The sequence below is a fragment of the Sciurus carolinensis genome, chromosome 6 (genome assembly GCF_902686445.1).
Source record: "Sciurus carolinensis chromosome 6, mSciCar1.2, whole genome shotgun sequence".
NCBI classification, from domain to species: Eukaryota; Metazoa; Chordata; class Mammalia; order Rodentia; family Sciuridae; genus Sciurus; species Sciurus carolinensis.
In genome coordinates this window covers 78,554,445-78,572,784 of record NC_062218.1, presented here as the reverse complement: position 1 = coordinate 78,572,784, position 18,340 = coordinate 78,554,445, and the positions used below count along the sequence as shown (strand labels likewise).

The 18,340-nt window shown below is 31.0% G+C and overlaps 1 protein-coding gene across 3 annotated transcripts in view; it reads left to right on the top strand.

Annotated features, from left to right (window-relative positions):
• The window catches only part of Fam172a (family with sequence similarity 172 member A), a 487,402-nt gene that overhangs the window by 154,047 nt on the left and 315,015 nt on the right, over positions 1-18,340 (top strand). For 2 of the 3 annotated variants that reach the window (XM_047555170.1, XM_047555169.1), the window contains 2 exons: positions 2,065-2,130; positions 7,479-7,670. In XM_047555170.1, the coding sequence (XP_047411126.1) occupies positions 2,065-2,130; positions 7,479-7,670 (258 nt within the window). The remainder of the gene's footprint in view (positions 1-2,064; positions 2,131-7,478; positions 7,671-18,340) is intronic. The other variant, XM_047555171.1, reaches the window with a different exon arrangement.

The following is an 18,340-nucleotide window of genomic DNA, read 5'->3' as shown; positions in this document are numbered from 1 at the left end:
CAGTAGTGTTTCTCCTAACTGTTACTGGATTTATGATTATATTGTTTTCTTGATATATTTTAAATTTCAGAAAAGATGCTTGTCCTATTAGCTGAATTTAAGCAGTTTTCAAATTTTGCATTATCTGGTAGTATGAAAATTGAAAATTAACCATGATATTATAGTTCATATTGACATATGGTTTGAACTGCCCATATAGTTTATTATTTCTCAAATTATGTTTCTTTAATAGTTACATAATGGTAGAATTCATTGGAGTTTGAATTGTTTGATTTGTTGTTGCTTTACATGTCAGAATATTTTATGATTTCATAGGAAATTTTCAAAAAGGTTAAGAAACGAATTTTAGCTAATCTCATTTAGTTAAGCCATTCTTTTGAAGTAGCACTGTTATGTGACTTCATTCATACTTTAAACTTACATACATTTAGTTTACTCTTTCAAGTCTACAGTACCATTACTTTCCAGGGAAGGTATAATGAGCATAATTTTAACTACTGCATTCAAATGTAGAAATACTTTTAGGCTAGTAACTAAGAGATTACCACCTAGTTTCTATGTAGTATCATTGCTTTTGAAATTATCATTTCCAGCCAAAATAAATATTCTAGCATACATATAATACACTGTTCATGAAATGAAATGAATATGTATACATAGAAGAAAGAATTTTGTACTCCTTGAAGAAAGCAGGATAAGGAATCTATATTAGATTATGTTACACCAAAGCAATTGACATCTTCATTTTCTTAAAAAATCATTTTTTATTTTCCTTTCATAAAATTTGACTTTTAATTATGTTGCTACTAAAATTGTTCTCTGAGATATTTTGCATAGATCACTAAGGAACTTTTGGGGAAGAGAGATTCTCCTTAAAATGACCATTAACCATGTACAAACAGAGAAACAACATGTATCCCATTTGTTTACAATAAAAAAAAAAATGACCATTAAAATTATCTGTTAAATAATTTGCTCTTCTTTTAGGTACCCATTTGCTCATTTCTTTCCTTTCTTAATAGAAATAGTATTTTATTTTTTGATTGCTGCTATAAAAAATCACCATCAATTCAATGGCTTAAAGCAACACTAAATTATTATCTTATAAGTCTGCAGGCCAGAAGTCTAGTATGAAACTAACTGGACTGCAATGAAAGTGTGAATAGACTGTTTAAGGATGTTGAACAGAATACATTTACTGCTGATTTGGGTTGTTGGCAGAATTCAGTTCCTTAAAGTTGTAGGAGTGAGATTTCATTTTTTTTATTGTCTGTACACTGAAGGTTATCATACATTCTAGAGACCACCACATTTCTTGACTTGTGTCAAGAGGAAGGAAACTTCCTCTGCCTTCAAAACCAGCAGCAGACACTTGAGTCCTCATTTTGCATCTCTCTGACATATTGTACTTCTGTAATTTTCCACTTTGAAGGACTTACATGATTAGATTGGGTTCCCAGATAATCTAGAATAATCTCTCCACTTCAGGGTGCTTAACCTTAATTGTATGTACAGGTCCATTTACCATGTAACAACATATTCACAGGTTCCAGGAATTGGGACATAGATAGCTTTGAGGAGTTTTGTTTCTGCCTCCTATAAATGTAGTATTGACTGGTTTTTTACCCTGCTGGACAAGTTTTCTTTTCCATTTATAATACCTCTGATACTTTCCTCTTGATTTAGTGAATAAAAAGAGATGTTAAAGTTCAGAATTCCTAAGGAATTATAGTAAATAAAATTCCTACATGGAAAGTATAAGGGAAACAGATTCTAGAATTGAAAAAATGTGCTTTCAGCGTATTCCTTTCTGAAAAAGAGAAAGTCTTGTATGTTTTTGTAAGTTTATAATAACTGTTCCTAATCCTTAGTACTTTCTCAGTTATTCAAATAATGGTAGGAAATAAACCATTATGTGTAATTAGTATCTTAATAAGGTAGCAAAACATTTTGAAATGAAGAGATATTCACTTAGAGCAGTAACTTCCATATATTGACCAAAATTTACACCAGTTTTGATAAATGAATGACATTGCATCTTATGTGTCTTTCTTTCCTATGTAGATCATCACAAAGTACGTGTATGAACTCCTGGAGAAGGACTGTAATTTGAAAAAAATCTCTATTCCAGTAAGTTTGATTTTTAAAAATCATTAATACCTAATAAAATGTTTGTTTCTATGTAAACTTGTTTTCAGTTTAGAAATGTTTTAGGTTAATTGTGATAAGTTTAAATGTAAAGCTTCTATTGTATTGATAATAATAATTTTAAATTCCTGTCAGTATGTTTCATCTTATTATGTGTAGTAGTTCTTTGAAAGGCAAACCCCTCAATGGAAAGGAAGGAAATACTGATTTACTTGTTTTGGAAATATGGTGACACAATTATATGAATCATCCTTTTTTTTACCCTATTCTGTTTCACTGGAATAATTGTTTGAAATATACTACTATACTTTTTGTTGCATTGGACATTCACTAACTCTTTAAATATTTCTTGAATTAAAAAATATATAGTATATTGTTTCTTTTATATGTTCCCAAATTCATTCCTGATTCTTCCTGCTTCATGACATTGCCCCATCTTTTTTTAAAAAATAAAAACTGTTTTCAAATTTTGCACATTTTACCATTTGGAGTGAAAAGGTTTGAGACCTGTTATCAGATTAAAATTCTCAAAAACATAAAGCACTTTCATTTTAATTTAAAACACAAAATATTAAGCTTTCAAATTAAGAAATAGCAAACTTAATGTGTGAAATGATGGTTGGACTATATTAGGTGATCTTTGCAGTCCCTGACAACTCTGATTTTATGACATAAGAATCTGGAAGACCTAGTGAAAGGAATCATGTAATGCACAAAACTTTGCACATAAATATTTTTGTTTTGCTTAATATTTTGAAATTCCTTGGGTTAGGTTATTAATTTGGGGGAATTGTTGAAGATTTCTGAATATTATCCATCTGTACAGTTGGTTCCATAAAATCTCATTTGTACATTTATTTTTTTGTAGGTAATCCGAGTGCTAGGACACATTAATAGTCATTTTTTCATTGTTTCATTTAATTCAACAAATACTTAAGATTCTTATAAGTTTGGGACATTCCCAAGTGTTTCTGAGGTTATTAGATAATAAAACATTATTCTTTGTAATAACTAGGCCAACCCTCGGTTGATTTGGAAACTTTCCTTCCTTTAGAAATTACATGAAAACTAAGATTTTTGTACCTTTCTGGGAATGAGAAAGCAATGTTTTTGGGATTCAAACTTCTTTAGTTTTGACTTTAGAATCTACTCTCACTCTATAAAAACTGTGTGTTGAATTTTCTCTTTTAGAAGGTCAAGGTAGAATTTTGTAACTTTGCTTAGTCTTTCTTTCTTGTTAATTTTAATTCTTTCAGAGTTTCTAAAAATATTTTAAAAGTCTTAGGTAGATTTACTAATACACACAATTAATATTGAGTCTTTTTGCACCATAATTTCTAGTTCTGTGGAACCCTTAAGCTTACTTCAGTCTCTAGATTTCTAGTACAAATCGCAAGATAATTGACTGTGTAGATCGTGTTATATGATTATATTTCACTAACTTCCTTTGTAGAAAACCTGAGATTATGTAGAGGACTTCGTTTTATAAGTCTCATTATTATTCTCATTTTAAATTTAGAATGTAAAGGTATTAGACATACAGAAAGATTTATTTATGAGTCCTAAAATAAACTTCATGTCTGTTTTTGGTATTAAAGGTTTTCTTGTTTTGTAAACTTACCCTAAAAAACCCCAAATTAATATGTCTTGAGTGATCACATATTTTACATACTTCTGAAAATTTTCTTCAATAATGATTACTTTTCTCCTTCGTTCTCATAAACCTCAGAGTTGTCAGTGAGTTTTTTCCCAAAAGAGTTGGTCTTTTTACTAAAGGATACCACCAGAGTTTTAGTTTTATAAGCTAATATTTTAAAAAGATCCTTCCTTTTTAAAATGAAAGTACTTTGTGAAAACTTAAGATTTGACAGTAAAGATCATGATTATGTTTTATGTTTGCTCCGCACTTTACATAAATAGGCACAAAATATTTGCAATTACAGTATCATCGTGTACTGTGTGGATATTAGATAATTATCTTGATAATTTCACTATAAATTTTTGTTCAGTTTATTGCATACATCATGTACATCATGTCTAAGTGAAGCATCACCATTTGTGGTGTTCATGATTATCCCCAAAGCTATTCTGAACTAGTAAAAACTGTGTAGTGCAGTCTCACTGACCTAATGGTTGACAAACCAACCTGTTTGAAGTTGGTTTGTCAATAAAATGAAGTGGTACCCTGGAATGACCTTTGTGTCTATTACTTAGTGAAAGCTTAGCTTAATTAATCACCACTATTTGAAGATAAATGCCCTTGGAATAGCCATTTCCAAAGTTAATGATGAAAAATTTTTTTATTTATTTGGATAATTCACCATGTAAACTTAGCATTATTTTATACAGAATAAGTCATAGATACCATGTGCAGAGTCTGAGTTCTCTATTAAATCAAGATGACTATAATCCAATGACTTGGTTAAATATTTCTCTTATCACTTAATCATCATTACATTCTTAATCTTCATTGTTGTTTTTTCTTGTGTATTTTAATACTCTCATATTTTCAAAGTCAGCTTTTCTGAATGTTCAAATAAAACTTTTTCATTTTTACCAGAAGTAAACAGTCACATTTAAGAAGTAAATAACAAATCCAGTAAAAGAAAATGGAAGAATAACTATAACTTAATAAAAGTGGGAAGATATTATGTAGAAAATAGATTCCTCACATTTCAGACAAGATGATGAGATAATTTTTTTGGGGGGTGGGGGAGGTACAGCAGTTGAACTCAGGGACACTCAACTACTGAGCCACATCCCCAGCCCTATTTTGTATTTTATTTAGAGATAGGGTCTCACTGAGTTGTTCAGTGCCTTGGTTTTGCTGAGCCTGGCTTTGAACTTGTGTTCCTCCTGCCTTAGCCTCCCAAGCCAGAGATAAATTTTTAAATTATCAAAAGCAGACAAAATATTTTATTCATTTATTCATGACTTGCCTTAATTTGTAGTGCCTTAATTCATGAGTAGCATTACAATATATAAAAATGTTGATCTTTTTTTAAAAATAAGTCCTCTTAACAGTTTTAAAGTGATTATGTTAGATTTCAAAGTGGCAACATTCCATTGCTTGAAAATTAACTGTTTCTGTCTTTGAATGGGGGACTTGATTGAATAGAAATAGAGACAGTTATCAGTGTTTACTAGAAATTCTACAACAGGTAGATGACTATTCCAGAATCCATTAAGACCTTACTGACTTTAAGAGGCACTTGTTTTGGAATTTCTTTGACCTATTTGTTATTGTGCAGTGTTAGCTTTGCCTTTTAGTTTTTTCTTCTGTTATCACCTTATTCTTTTTTTCTTTCTATTTTTAAGCCATTTAACTGAGTGATTCTTCTGTTTTCTTATAATACTCACAGATAAAAGGGAATTTTTCTTCTCAAGTTTTTTTTTTTTTTTCCTGTTCTCATCCACTTCTCTTCCTGTGTGGTTCCAGTCATATTTTCTGTCATCATCATAATTTGCTTACTGTGGCCACAGCATATAGGCTCCGTTACTGTGATTATTTCACTTCAAACCTCTTTCCTACTATTTTTATTTACTAATAATAAAGTTAAAGTTACATCATTTTAATTCTTAGCATTGTATAGCTCTTTTAAATGTTTTAATGTTGCATTTATAATCTTCATTGTATGCTTTCTGAACCAGGGAAATACTATAATGATTTAAAGAGGCTGCATTAGTTGTCTTTTATATAAAGGAAGTTAATGATGATGCTTGATAAGATTCCTTATTTCAAAACTTTGTTCATTCATTTGTTTACCAAGTAATTAGTATATTTGCTAATTTATGAAGTATTAGTAATTAGTAAAATAGCATGCCAGGCTCTGTTCTGGACACTAAGCATGTAGCTGAATACGAAGTGGAGAACTTTGTTCTTTATTGAACTTCCATTGTAGTGGAGAGAGCAGATGGTAAATAAATATACAAACAGATGGAGAAAGTATACAATTTGTTAGTTAGATTGTGGTATGTGCTCTACCCTACCACATATATAAAACAGGAATAGGGACTAGGGGATTATTCGGTAAGTGTTTGAAATTTCAAGTGGGTTGTCAGGGAAGGCTTCACTGAGAAGATGGTGGTTTTGCTTAAGCCCTGTGGCCATTCTGCTCTTCCTGAACTCATTGCCATTGTGCTCTTTTAACATAAATAATCATCTAATACTGAGATCATCTTATTGTTTTAGAAAAATTGGTTTTTCTATTCCTATGCATAGTGATTAGGAACATTTTTCCATATATTAAGTTTTTTTATTTCCTCTTTTCATAATTGTGTGAACATATACTGTTGACAAAATTAAGAGCATTACACTGTCTACATGGGACATGATCTTGTCTACATGGGAGCATGTATGTTCCTAGCTATCGAGACTCTTCAGCTTCTGGCTCTAACCTGGCTGTACAAGGACTTCCCTTCCGAATTACTGGCCACTGATGGCATGGAGTGCCACTTAGTATGTCTTAAGGCATTTGTACTGAAAGGTTGGAAAGTTATCCCTTCCCTAAAGTCTTTTTAAGACTTTGAAATTTAAATCATACATCATCTAAAGACCTAGACATTAAGTGTAATCAATATAGATAAAAATGCTCACTCTTCATCCCATATGTAACTAGTACAGAAAGATTATTAGAATATACAAAGAATGTTGCTTTGTAAAGTAATTGTTATATAATGCTGTGTTCAGTCTGAATGAAATTCTAAAATGCATTTACATGCGGTATGTTTGAATTTTCTAATAGCTTCCTGTTTAAAAGTTTGTAGTATTCCTGACTAGTAGATAATTTTTCATTTGATATTATCTTTTGATTAGGGTTTTTCTTTTTCTGTTATAAGTGCAGTATACTTCTATTATAGGGTTTTCTGTTTACTGTTACAGGTGCAATATACTTAAATTACACCTGTGTGACTTTGGGCAACTTATTTAAACTAGGTTATAATTTCATCATGTATTATTGAGTATTAGTACCATCTTATTATGATTATGATTGAATGAGAATTTTTTTAATTGCATTGTATGTGGGCCATAGGAAACACTCAAAAAAGTTATTCTTTTTTATGATGATAATACTACATATACACTAACAGTGTAGAGGGGCATATTTTCTATGTTCTTTTTCTTATGATTAAATTATCACATTTTGCTTATCCATCTAATATGTAATTGCTAATTTCTAATGAATATTTTTATTTAAAGGGTTTTTTTGCTTCTAGAATTCTATAATAATCATTCAGTAATTTATAATAATCTTTAGTTGTTTTCTCATTTGTGTGTATGCCTGATCAGAAAGCATTTAAATTTATTATTTAATTTTTTTTAATTACAGGTAGATGCCACTGAAAGTGAACCAAAGAGTTTTATCTTTATGAGTGAGGATGCTTTGACAAATCCACAGAAACTGATGGTTTTAATTCATGGTAGTGGTGTTGTCAGGGCAGGTCAGTGGGCTAGAAGGCTTATTATAAATGAAGATCTGGACAGTGGCACACAGATACCTTTTATTAAGAGAGCTGTGGATGTAAGTGCAATTTCCTTTTATTTTTGACATTTTAAAGTTCTATTTTATTATGTGTTGTAAATTATTTTGTCATGTCCCTTCAAAAAGTATACACTAAGCATAATATTATTCTCAAATTGTTATTTTTTTTTTACTTGTATGATGATTATTCTGTGTTATTTTGCAGTTTGAAGGAAAAGAGTGGTGTTGAACACACATAGATTTAAGTGTCTTGGAAATGAATATTATTCTAAATTTTAAAATTATATGGAATGTCAGTTAAACTATCAAATATTCACCTATATTGAAAATACTCCTGCAAAAAAAATGTCAAAATTCCTTTTATAAACTCTCGCCTACCTAATTTAGTGAAGTGAAAAACTAAAGGAGATCTGCAATTTAGACGGATTTCTTTTTCTTTAAAGGAAAAGTTGAAATAACTCGGTGTTTTTTGTCCTTCTTTTAACCTAAGTCTTTGGAGACCATAATAAAATGCTTTAAGCAGAAAATGAATATACAAAATGGTAAGCTATAATATTATTAAATATCTTATTTTTACTCAAATTCAAACTTCTAAAATTTGATATGTTAAAATTGTTTTCAGGATTTTCTTTCCTGTGTTATAGTGAAATTTTTTTTGACCCAGAATTTTTCAGCTACTCTTGTTTTACTTTTTACTTTAAGTTCTGCAGTAAACAGCCAGATTTTGCAAAATATGGTTACTTTCACAATGTGAATGAAAATCTTCCTTAGAAAAACCAAATAAAGTGGCATCTTGTGTACAAATTTTAATATAAAATGGCAAAACTATATGGGATAGTATATATGTTCATATATGCTTTGTTTATATAGTTTTGTAATTAAAATAAAAAAGGCCCCTTGGATACATGAACAATTACAAAAATCAAATGTTCTTTGTTGATTGTGAAATGATAGTATCAAGTCTCAGTCCAACTTCTAAAGACTATTTTTCTTAATAGTTGTTGGGCCCCTTAAAATGCTACAAGTTGAAATTTTTAGGTTAATTGTTTTTTTTTTTTTCCTGGTTTTCATGAATATACAAAGAAAACAAAGATGTTACTTTTGATTTGGTTGCTAATTTCAGTAGGATAGAATTGAATTAACTATATATTCAATTAATAAATGGAAATTTAGATTGAAGTAACTCACATAAAATGTTATATTTTTAGCTGTTTCATATTTAGGGTTATGAATAATGAAATTAACCTTCTCTCTGACACATTAATATGTGGTTTGAACAGATCTTGTTTATGTATTTTAGGAAGAATGTTATACACAAAATGTGTGCACAATTAATTAAATGTTTAAAACTAAAACTTAGTGAAAAAAATCAGATGTCTTCAACCAGTGAGTTCTTGGTGAAATTTTTATGTAATCACATTATCCCTGATATAGATCACCTCACCTTTGCCCAATCTAGAATATCTTATTGTTTTATAAGGTTTTTGAAGTAAACAAGTATATGGTTAGCCGTGTCTATTATCTTTCTTTGAAAGACCTGATATCCCCAACAGGACAGTGGAAGTTTGTCAATAACATTAGAATACTAAGTCATTTTGTTCTTAGAAGTAGGAATGGAGTTTTTAGGATAAAATATTTTCCTGCTTTTTTCAATCATGGCAACTCATGATTTCTTGTAAAGAAGCATCTAATTTCTAAATATTATGGTATGCTTTTAAATTTTTCTTTATTTTTGTTATTTAAAAAAATATATGAATTTGATTGTGATAACTTCCTTCATGGTAAAAACGTAAAGATACATATTTTAAATCCTTATGAAGTGATCTTTATTACTTTTTAAATTTACCTTGTTATTGTGTTTTCTTCAATAGTTCTTAAGGACTTGTCTAAGTAAAGGAAGTAGCAATCTGGGAAGGATGACATTTAGGGGAGGAAGGCAGGAAAAGACCTATAGGGAGAAGATGCTGTCCCATTCATCCTTTTTAATCAGATTAGTTCTACTTTTGTTTTAAATTTTTTTGGACTTTTTATAAATTGTATTTAAAGTATCCAGAGCTTTGAAAAGTTTCAGAACCCCTACTCTGTTTTTCATGGTCTGTCAATTTTTATATTACAAGAGAAGTAAATTCTGATATTTTTCAAGCCAATGTCATTTCAATTCAATGTTGTTAATAATATTTCTGTATATTCTCTGCAGATTTTTGATATAAGATTGAAAATTTGAAAACTAGATTTATGTCATTGTAAGGTTAAAACTTTGTTCCAACAATAGAACTATGTCTTTAAGTAAACTGTTTTGTGAAAAGTAATATGTTTAAATCTATGGAACCATTGTAGTTGAAGTAGGAGTAAGGATTGGAACCTGAAATTTCTTCTTTGAACATTCAGGAGTCCATAGATCATATCTGGAAAAACCACATATATTCCAATTCTTGCATTTTTAGATGCTTAAGAAAAATATGCCAGATTCACAAAGTTACGGGGCATTTTCTTCCTCATATGTGGAAGCTATAGAAAATAAAAGGAAAAAGAGATATCATGAAAATAGAAGGGAGATCAGTATGGTAAGAAGGGGATGAGAGGGAGGGAGGAAGGAAGGTACTGGGGAGTGAAATCAATCAAAATATGTTAAGTGTATGTACAGATATACTACAGTGAAACCCACTAATTTGTATAAATATTATGCTCCAAAATAACCATTTTTTAATGAATGATGTATGTCAGGTAAATCCCCCCCATGCTTCTGAAGTTGCTATAACTATTATTTTATGTTTATAATAGTCTGCATTGTTTTCTCTTTAATCATTCCTTATATGCATCTTTATAGGCATTTCCATTTATATTTATAAAAGGGGCAAGGAAAGTAGGTGACACTTAAATTAAGACATTTAAATACTTATTGCAGGGCCAGAACAAGGGTAAAAAATTTAAGGAAGCACCACACTGACTTCATCTTAGGAGCTTTGACTTAGTGAAATGCACTGTCAAAAAGTGTTAAGGAGAGCAATTTGAGAGCCACTACTCTAGAGTTAAATTTAACAGAATATGTGGTGGACTTGTTAATACACAAATAGCCTGCAACCTTTAATTTTTTAATCAAAAGTTCTGGTTGGGACTCAATCTACATTTCTGATAATATGCAGGCAGTACTTATTCTACTAATCCAGACCCCTGATTAAAATCACTGGTGTTGATTTTGGATTATTTAAGAGTTTAATTATATAATTTTCCCTTGGTATCATTCCAGAATTGGTTCCAGTACCTCCCTCCTCCTCATGATACCAAAATTCATCTTATGCTCAAGTCCCTTATATAAAATACCATAGTATTTATATATAACCAGCACATATCCTCCCACATATTTAAAATCTTCTCTAAACTCCTTGTCTAATACAATGAAAATAGTTGTTTACTGTGTTGTTTAGAAAGTAACAACAAGGACAAATTCTGTACAGGTGCAGTTTTTTTGATTATTTTTTATCTGTGGTGGTTGACTCCACAGATGCAGAATCCACAAATACAGAGAACCAATTGTACTATTTATTCTCTAGGTAGAACTTGATGGCAGTTATATTTATTAAAACAAGAATTGAGACATAATAAGAAAGTGTTTTCTAATAGAATTAATAAAAAGTAAAAGTTTAGACTGTGAAGGATACTTTCAAAATACTTTCTATAAATACTGTCTATAAATGATTCATACTCAATGTGATTTTAAATTATTATTATTTTTTTAGATAGGTCTCACTATATTGACTAGGCTGTCCTTGAATTTGCAATTTTCCTTCTTCAGTCTCCCACAATTCTGGGAGTATGGCTATTGCACATGACTAAAATTATTAATTTTACGAATTTCATGAAAAGTCTGATTACTTGAGACAATATTTTTTTCTAGTTTCTCATAGTAGAATCACTGAGAACCTAGTTTTATAATTATTTATTTTGACTGTAAGGTTCATGCTTTGTGTGAGTTTTAAAAATGAATTTTTATCAATGTAATTTATACATTTTCATTTCTGTAACATGTTGGATTGAGCTGATTAATATGAATCACCCATCTCCAGCACTAAACACAGATAAAAATAATGGATAAAACATAGCAAAAAAATTATTAAATGCCTGAATGTATATATTCAAAAGATAAAAAAGGACTCCCTGAATGCCTGAGCATTCGAGAGTGCTTAAAGCCACTGTATTAAGTTTCTGGAGGGTGTGCAACTCTAGGGGATAGCTGAAAGGATATAAGCCTAAAGCCACGGGTGGTCTGTGTCTCGGGCTTTGGGCCTTAGACACAGAAGCTGAAACTAAGACCTTTGGATATAGATAGGATTCTGGAAGTTGCCATCCTTTTAAATAAAAGGGAAACTACAGGGGAAAAATTTTAGCTCATTGGCCCACAGGTAAATAGAGGGTTCCTTTCCACAGATGCCAGGTAGAAGAAACACAAGCTTTCTTAGGAAATAGTAGCCCCAGACCCTAAACCACATTTGCATTTAGAGTTGTAGTTTGAGTTTAAATACTGAATTTAGTGTGAAAATCTCAAACAGTGTAAATTAATGTAAAAATGTTCTGAACTAATGAAACTCCTGGAATATCGATAGAAGTAAACATACTGCCATATAGTGATATTTTGTAACAGAATAAATCCCTACCAAAGATGAGTTCATAACCAGGAACTATAAAGTATATGAGGAAATGATATATCAAAAAGAAAAGTCAAGTTATGGAATTATTGGAAATTCTTGAAAAGAGAATTAGTAAATGGAATGTTAGCATTAACTTGAAAATGGAAAAGGGATCAATAGTGCAGGGGAGCAGGACCAGGGAGAGGGAGGAAGAAAGGGAAAACAGAAGTACTGGAGAATGAAATAGACCAAATTGTGTTATGTGCATGTATAAATATGTCACCCAAATTCCATTTTTATATAATAATGCACCAATAAAAGTTAGAAAATGTCTTTTCATATATGGAATGTACATTTGATACTTTAAAGTGCTTTTAAATAAAACATTTTTGCTGAACATGTTGAATATTCCCTATATAAGGATGAATTGGCTTCTGGAAAATATATCCAGAAGATCTCTACCAGTGATGAAGGTAGATTCTGTTCATGAGTAAGGATAATTTTCCTTCATGATTCAAATTTTTTCAGAAGTCAGGTAGAGAGAAGGACTTTAATTTATTGGTATAGTGACATCTAGGGTAACTTTTTGTAAAAGAAAACCAATAATTCTATTTTATAATATTCCATATAGTTTAATTAATTCCATATGGTATAGTTATTCTTAGGTCGAAAAGTTCAGAAGCCAACTGGACACTGGGCACTGTGGCATACATGTAATACCGACCAGGAGACTGAGCTGGAGGATAATAGGTTTGAGTCCAGCCTGGGGAACTTAATGAGACTGTCTCAAAATAAAAAAAAATAAAAAGGACTGGGGATGTAAGTCAGTGGTAAAGCACCTGGTATCCTCTATAAAAAACATCATAAAAGTCTAAATATTCATGATTGTAAATATTAAGTAATTACACACTGTGTTCTTAGTTAAATATTTTGTAGAGCCAGGAAATTATGATTTTTATTAAAAAGGTTGAATAGAATCATATTCTTTCTTTTTGGCATAAAATATATAATTTAATGTATTATAATTAAATAATTATATGTCCAGTATCTTTAAGTTGTGAAATAAAATCTTCTCAGTACCTGAAAAAAACACATTGCCTCTTTTCCACTTTATAATTTAACTTCAAACCAGGTATTCTTAAATAAAACATTATAATTTTGTCAAGAAAAAAGAAAGCTAGAGTTAAGGAATACAGTATGCAGAATATAACAAGCACAATGAGTAAAAACTATGATAGATTAAAAAGTCATAGAGAATAGAGTAAGATGTAATATTCTTCTAATAGATGTTCCCGAAAAGCAATGGAAAAACATGGGAGACAAAGCATATGCAGTATTAATGGTTGAATGTTTTTGAGAGTAAGGACATGAATCATTGTTAGAAAAGGTATATGGCATGTTTCCCAGAATTTAATATGCATACTAACTTGACCCTAGTTTCCATTTGTAGGAATTTATACTAGAGCAATGCACAAATATGAACATGGATGCTCATAACAGCAGTTTGTATAATCACCTAAATGTTCACCAGTAGGGGATTTTTCAGTTATATGGTAGTATATTCACATTATGGAAGATTATGTTATTAAACAGTTGAGTTTTTTTTTTTTGTGTGTGTGTGTGTTCATCCACATAGAATGACGTTTGAGAATTGTCATATAAAAACATAGGATCACTTGCTTAAAAAAGTATCTCACACGTATATTTACATGGATATGCCTTTTTACTCCTGGAAATTCACTTAACTTTCATTTACTATTTTTTAATTCAATTTTACTTTACTTTTTCCTCTGAACAACTTCCTTTATATTTTAAAAATATTGTTGTTATAATTCAAAATTTTTAAAAAGTTAATGAAATACACTATTTTAGTAGTATAGCAATTGAATTAATCACTTCTGAAAGAATTTTAAGATTTAGTAAATGTCTGAATATAGAATATATCTCCTTTAACTGATTATTTTTCCCCCTAAAGAGTAGTTGAATTTAAACCACTGAAATTTATACTTATCAAAATTTTTTTAGGTAAAGTCTCCCCTCCCCCATTTGAAATACAGGACTACTAAACTACAGGTTGAAACCAAGATCACTAATTTCAGGTTTTAAAAGAAAACTTTGAGGGAAAATATAAAGTAATTAAATAAAGTGTAAATTTTTATATTATAGACTTCAAAAAAGATTGTCAAAGTAAAACATTCCAAGGTGGTTAAAAGCTTAGCACTTTACCTAACTGACAGGGTATAGGAGGCCACACCAGCCCCTATGCCAGAAAAAGAAAGCAAAGAGATGACAGCTGTAGTGTTTGGGAGAGGTTGTTAAGAACAGCTTATTCCTTTAGATTTCAGCTCTTGACAGAAGACAGGTCTGCTTGTTGCATCATGGCAGATATATCATTATCTTCTGGCCCTGTCATGACTGAATTGGGAGAAAAAAAGCTGTGTTCAGTTTTGGGTGAAAATCCAATTACGTTCTGAAATTTTGGTCACTTTTTTTGAGATAGAATAAACTACTCTGTGCTAGCTTTTTAAACAAAATCTAGATTGTCTCTGTTACTAAACTAATAAACACATTAAGCAGGAACAATTCCAGAACTTAAGTTCTTTCTGTAGTCAAGTGAAGAGTTAACTATAATCTTATAGTATACTTCAATATCTTAACATCATTCTAAGAAAAATATTACCAGGTCTTTTATACCCAATTTCTGTTTCTTTTCCTATGTCTATACAAGACATAGTCCTTTTCACTAAAAGCAAGAGAACAAATAATGGATATCAAAATGATTATGCAGTGTTTTACAAGAAAAATAATGGTTATAATTTGGTCATAATTTGGCTTATTTCTTAATTACATGCATTTTGAATTCTCTGATTTTTGTTGTTGTTGTTGTTGTTGTTGGCCAGGAAGTGACTGTGGAGACTTGTAAAGAGAAGGAAAGGGTGTAGGTTTTTGAAAGTATGTCAAAAGCCTTGGGGTTTGTGTATCATCAGAATTTCAATGAAGATTGAGATGAGTTTAAATATATAGAAGGTGAACATTAAAAAAAAATCTTGTTTTAATTTCTGTCATGTTGTTCTTTTTTGAGTCACAGTGATGTCTTTTTCAAATATGCTTTTCTTTTGAACTTTACACTACTTTGTCCTTGATTTGAATTCTTTTTCTTTTAACTGCTGAAAGCTATTTTGTGATCCTTCCTTAAATCAGCTGAAGTAGCCTGAATTTCTAAGCCAGAACTGATTTGGGAATGAAAGAGGGTTTAAGATTGTGAGGGTGAGATTCTCTGGTTAGAAGATAATACCTCCTGCAGTTATAAATGGTACTCTGGACACTTTCAAAGATTGTGCGCTTGCTCTGTGGTCAACCTTTTTTTTCCCTTTGTGGTACTGAGGATTGAACCCTAATCCTAAGCATGCCAGGCAAGCACTGTACCACTAAGCCACATCCCTAGCTCTGGGATTAAACTTTTAATGTAAGTTCCCTAGAGAAAAATATCATCAATTAATGGAATGATTAGGTGGACAATTTTTTAATACCTTGGTTTAAGAAGGGGTTAAAGATAGGTCAGGTTTACATTTCTTGTGGTAATTTTGGTTTCTTTGTTTTTTGTTTTTTAGCCTATATACTTTTATCTTGAAGATGATTTTAAAAACTTCTAAAATTTAGCAGTTTTTCCTCTGAACTACTTTAAAGAGAAGAACTAAAATGGAAAGAATTTTTTTTTTTTTTTTTTTTTCAGTGCTGGGGATTGAACCGAAGGCCAGCACTCTACCAACTGAGCTATATCCCCAGCCTGAATGTTCACTTTTAAAGTAGGAGATAGTCTAAATATTGCTTGAAGTAATTGAGACAATATATTTCAGAAGTAGGTAATTTGTTTATGAAAGTGTGCTTCACACTTGTTACTTAAATCAACACAGCTTTAGACCAGATGTATTATTATTTACATTATCAGTAAAATATGAGAAAGAAGCATCATATTTTGCTGGTCATGTACCAAGCATATGAATTTAAGAGGAAATAATTGTTAGCTTCCACGGGAGTTGTTCAGCAGCATTTTAAAATTTTTCAAATTTTTATTTGTTATACTTAACAGCAGAATGCATTTTGATTTGTCGTACACAAATGGAACACAACTTTTCATTTCTCTGGTTGTAAATGATGTAGAGTCATAGCATTCGTGTAGTCATACATGTACCGAGGGTAATGATGTCTGTCTCATTCCACCATCTTTCCCACTGCCACACCTCATCCCCTCCCCTAATCCATAGTTCCTCCATTCTTCCCTTGTCCCCCATCCTCATTATGGATCAATATCCACATATCAGAGAAAACATTTGACCTTTGGTTTTTTTGGAATTGGCTTACTTCACTTAGCATGCTATTCTCCAGCTCCATCTAGTTACCTACAAATGCCATCATTTTATTATTCTTTAAGACTGAGTAATATTCCATTGTATATATGTACCCCATTTTCTTTATCCATTTATCTGTTGACAGGCACCTAGGTTGTTTGCATAGTTTAGCTATTTTGTGAATTGAGCTGCTATAAACATTGATGTGGCTGCATCACTGTATTATGCTGATTTTAAGTCCTTTGGTTATAGACTGAGGAGTGGGATAGCTGGATCAATAAATGGTGGTTCCATTCCAAGTTTTCTAAGGAATCTCCATACCACTTTCCAGAGTAGTTGCACCAATTTGCCTTCCCACCAGCAATGTATGAGCATACCTTTTTCCCCACATCCTGGCCTAGATTTATTGTTACTTATGTTCTTGATAATTGCCATTCTGACTGGAGTGAGATGAAATCTCACAGTAGTTTTGATTTGCATTTCTCTAATTTGCTAGAGATGTTGAACATTTTTTTTCATATATTTATTGACTGATTGTATATCTTATTCTGTGCAGTGTCAGTTCAGTTCCTTAACCCATTTATTGATTGGGTTATTTGGTTTTTTGGTGTTGTTTTTTGAGTTCTTTATATATCCTAGAGATTAATGCTTTATCTGAGGTACATGTGGTAAAGATTTTCTCCCAATCTGTAGGCTCTTTCATCACATTGTTGACTGTTTCTTTTGCCGAGAAATTTTTAGTTTGAATCCATCCCTTTTATTGATTCTTGATTTAACTTCTTGCACTTTAGGGGTCTTGTTAATGAAGTGAGATCCTAGGCCACATGGTGAAGATTTGGGTCTACTAGTAGTTGCAGAGTCTCTGTTCTAGTACATAAATCTTTGATCCACAGTGGGTTAAGTTTTGTGCAGGGTGAGAGATAAGGGTTTAATTTCATATTGTTACATGTGGCTTTCCATTTTTCCCAGCACCATTTATTTAATAAGCTATCTTTCTCCAGTGAATGTTTTTGGCACCTTTGTCTAATATGAGGTAGCTGTATTTATGTGGGTTTGTTTCTGTGTCTTCTAATCTGTACAAATCTGTTTTGGTGTCATTTCATTACCATGTTGTTTTTATTACTGTCAGATTTGAGATCTGTTATTGTGATGCCTACCACTTAACTTTTTTGCTAAGGATTGCTTTGGTTATTCTGGGTCTCTTATTTTTCCAAGTGAATTTCATGATTGCTTTTTCTATTTCTTTTTAGTTTTTCACTTAACTTGGTTCCTCCTTTGATTTGCTTTACCTTTGCTGTCTTTCATTGTTGTTCTTCATTTCCTCCTCATGTAATATTTTTCTGAGAGTGTTCTGTAGTGCAGGCTTTCTAGTTGTAAAATTCTTTTACTTTTTGTTTATCATGGAAGGTTTTTATTTCTTCATCAAATCAGAAACTTAATTTTGCTGGATATGATTCTTGTTTGGTAAGAATCTTCTCTTTCAGAACTTGGTATATGTTGTTCCAGGACCTCCTAGCTCTGAGGGTCTGGGTTGAGAAATTTGCTGAGATCCAGTTTTGTTTCCCCCTATATATAATCTGATACTTTTCTTTTGTGGCCTTTAAAATTCTACCCTTATTCTTTATGGTAGGCATTTTCATTATAATGTGCCTTGTTGTGGTTCTGTTGTAATTTTGTACATTTGGTGTTCTGTAAGCCTCTTATATTTGATTTTCCATTTCATTCTTCAGGTTTG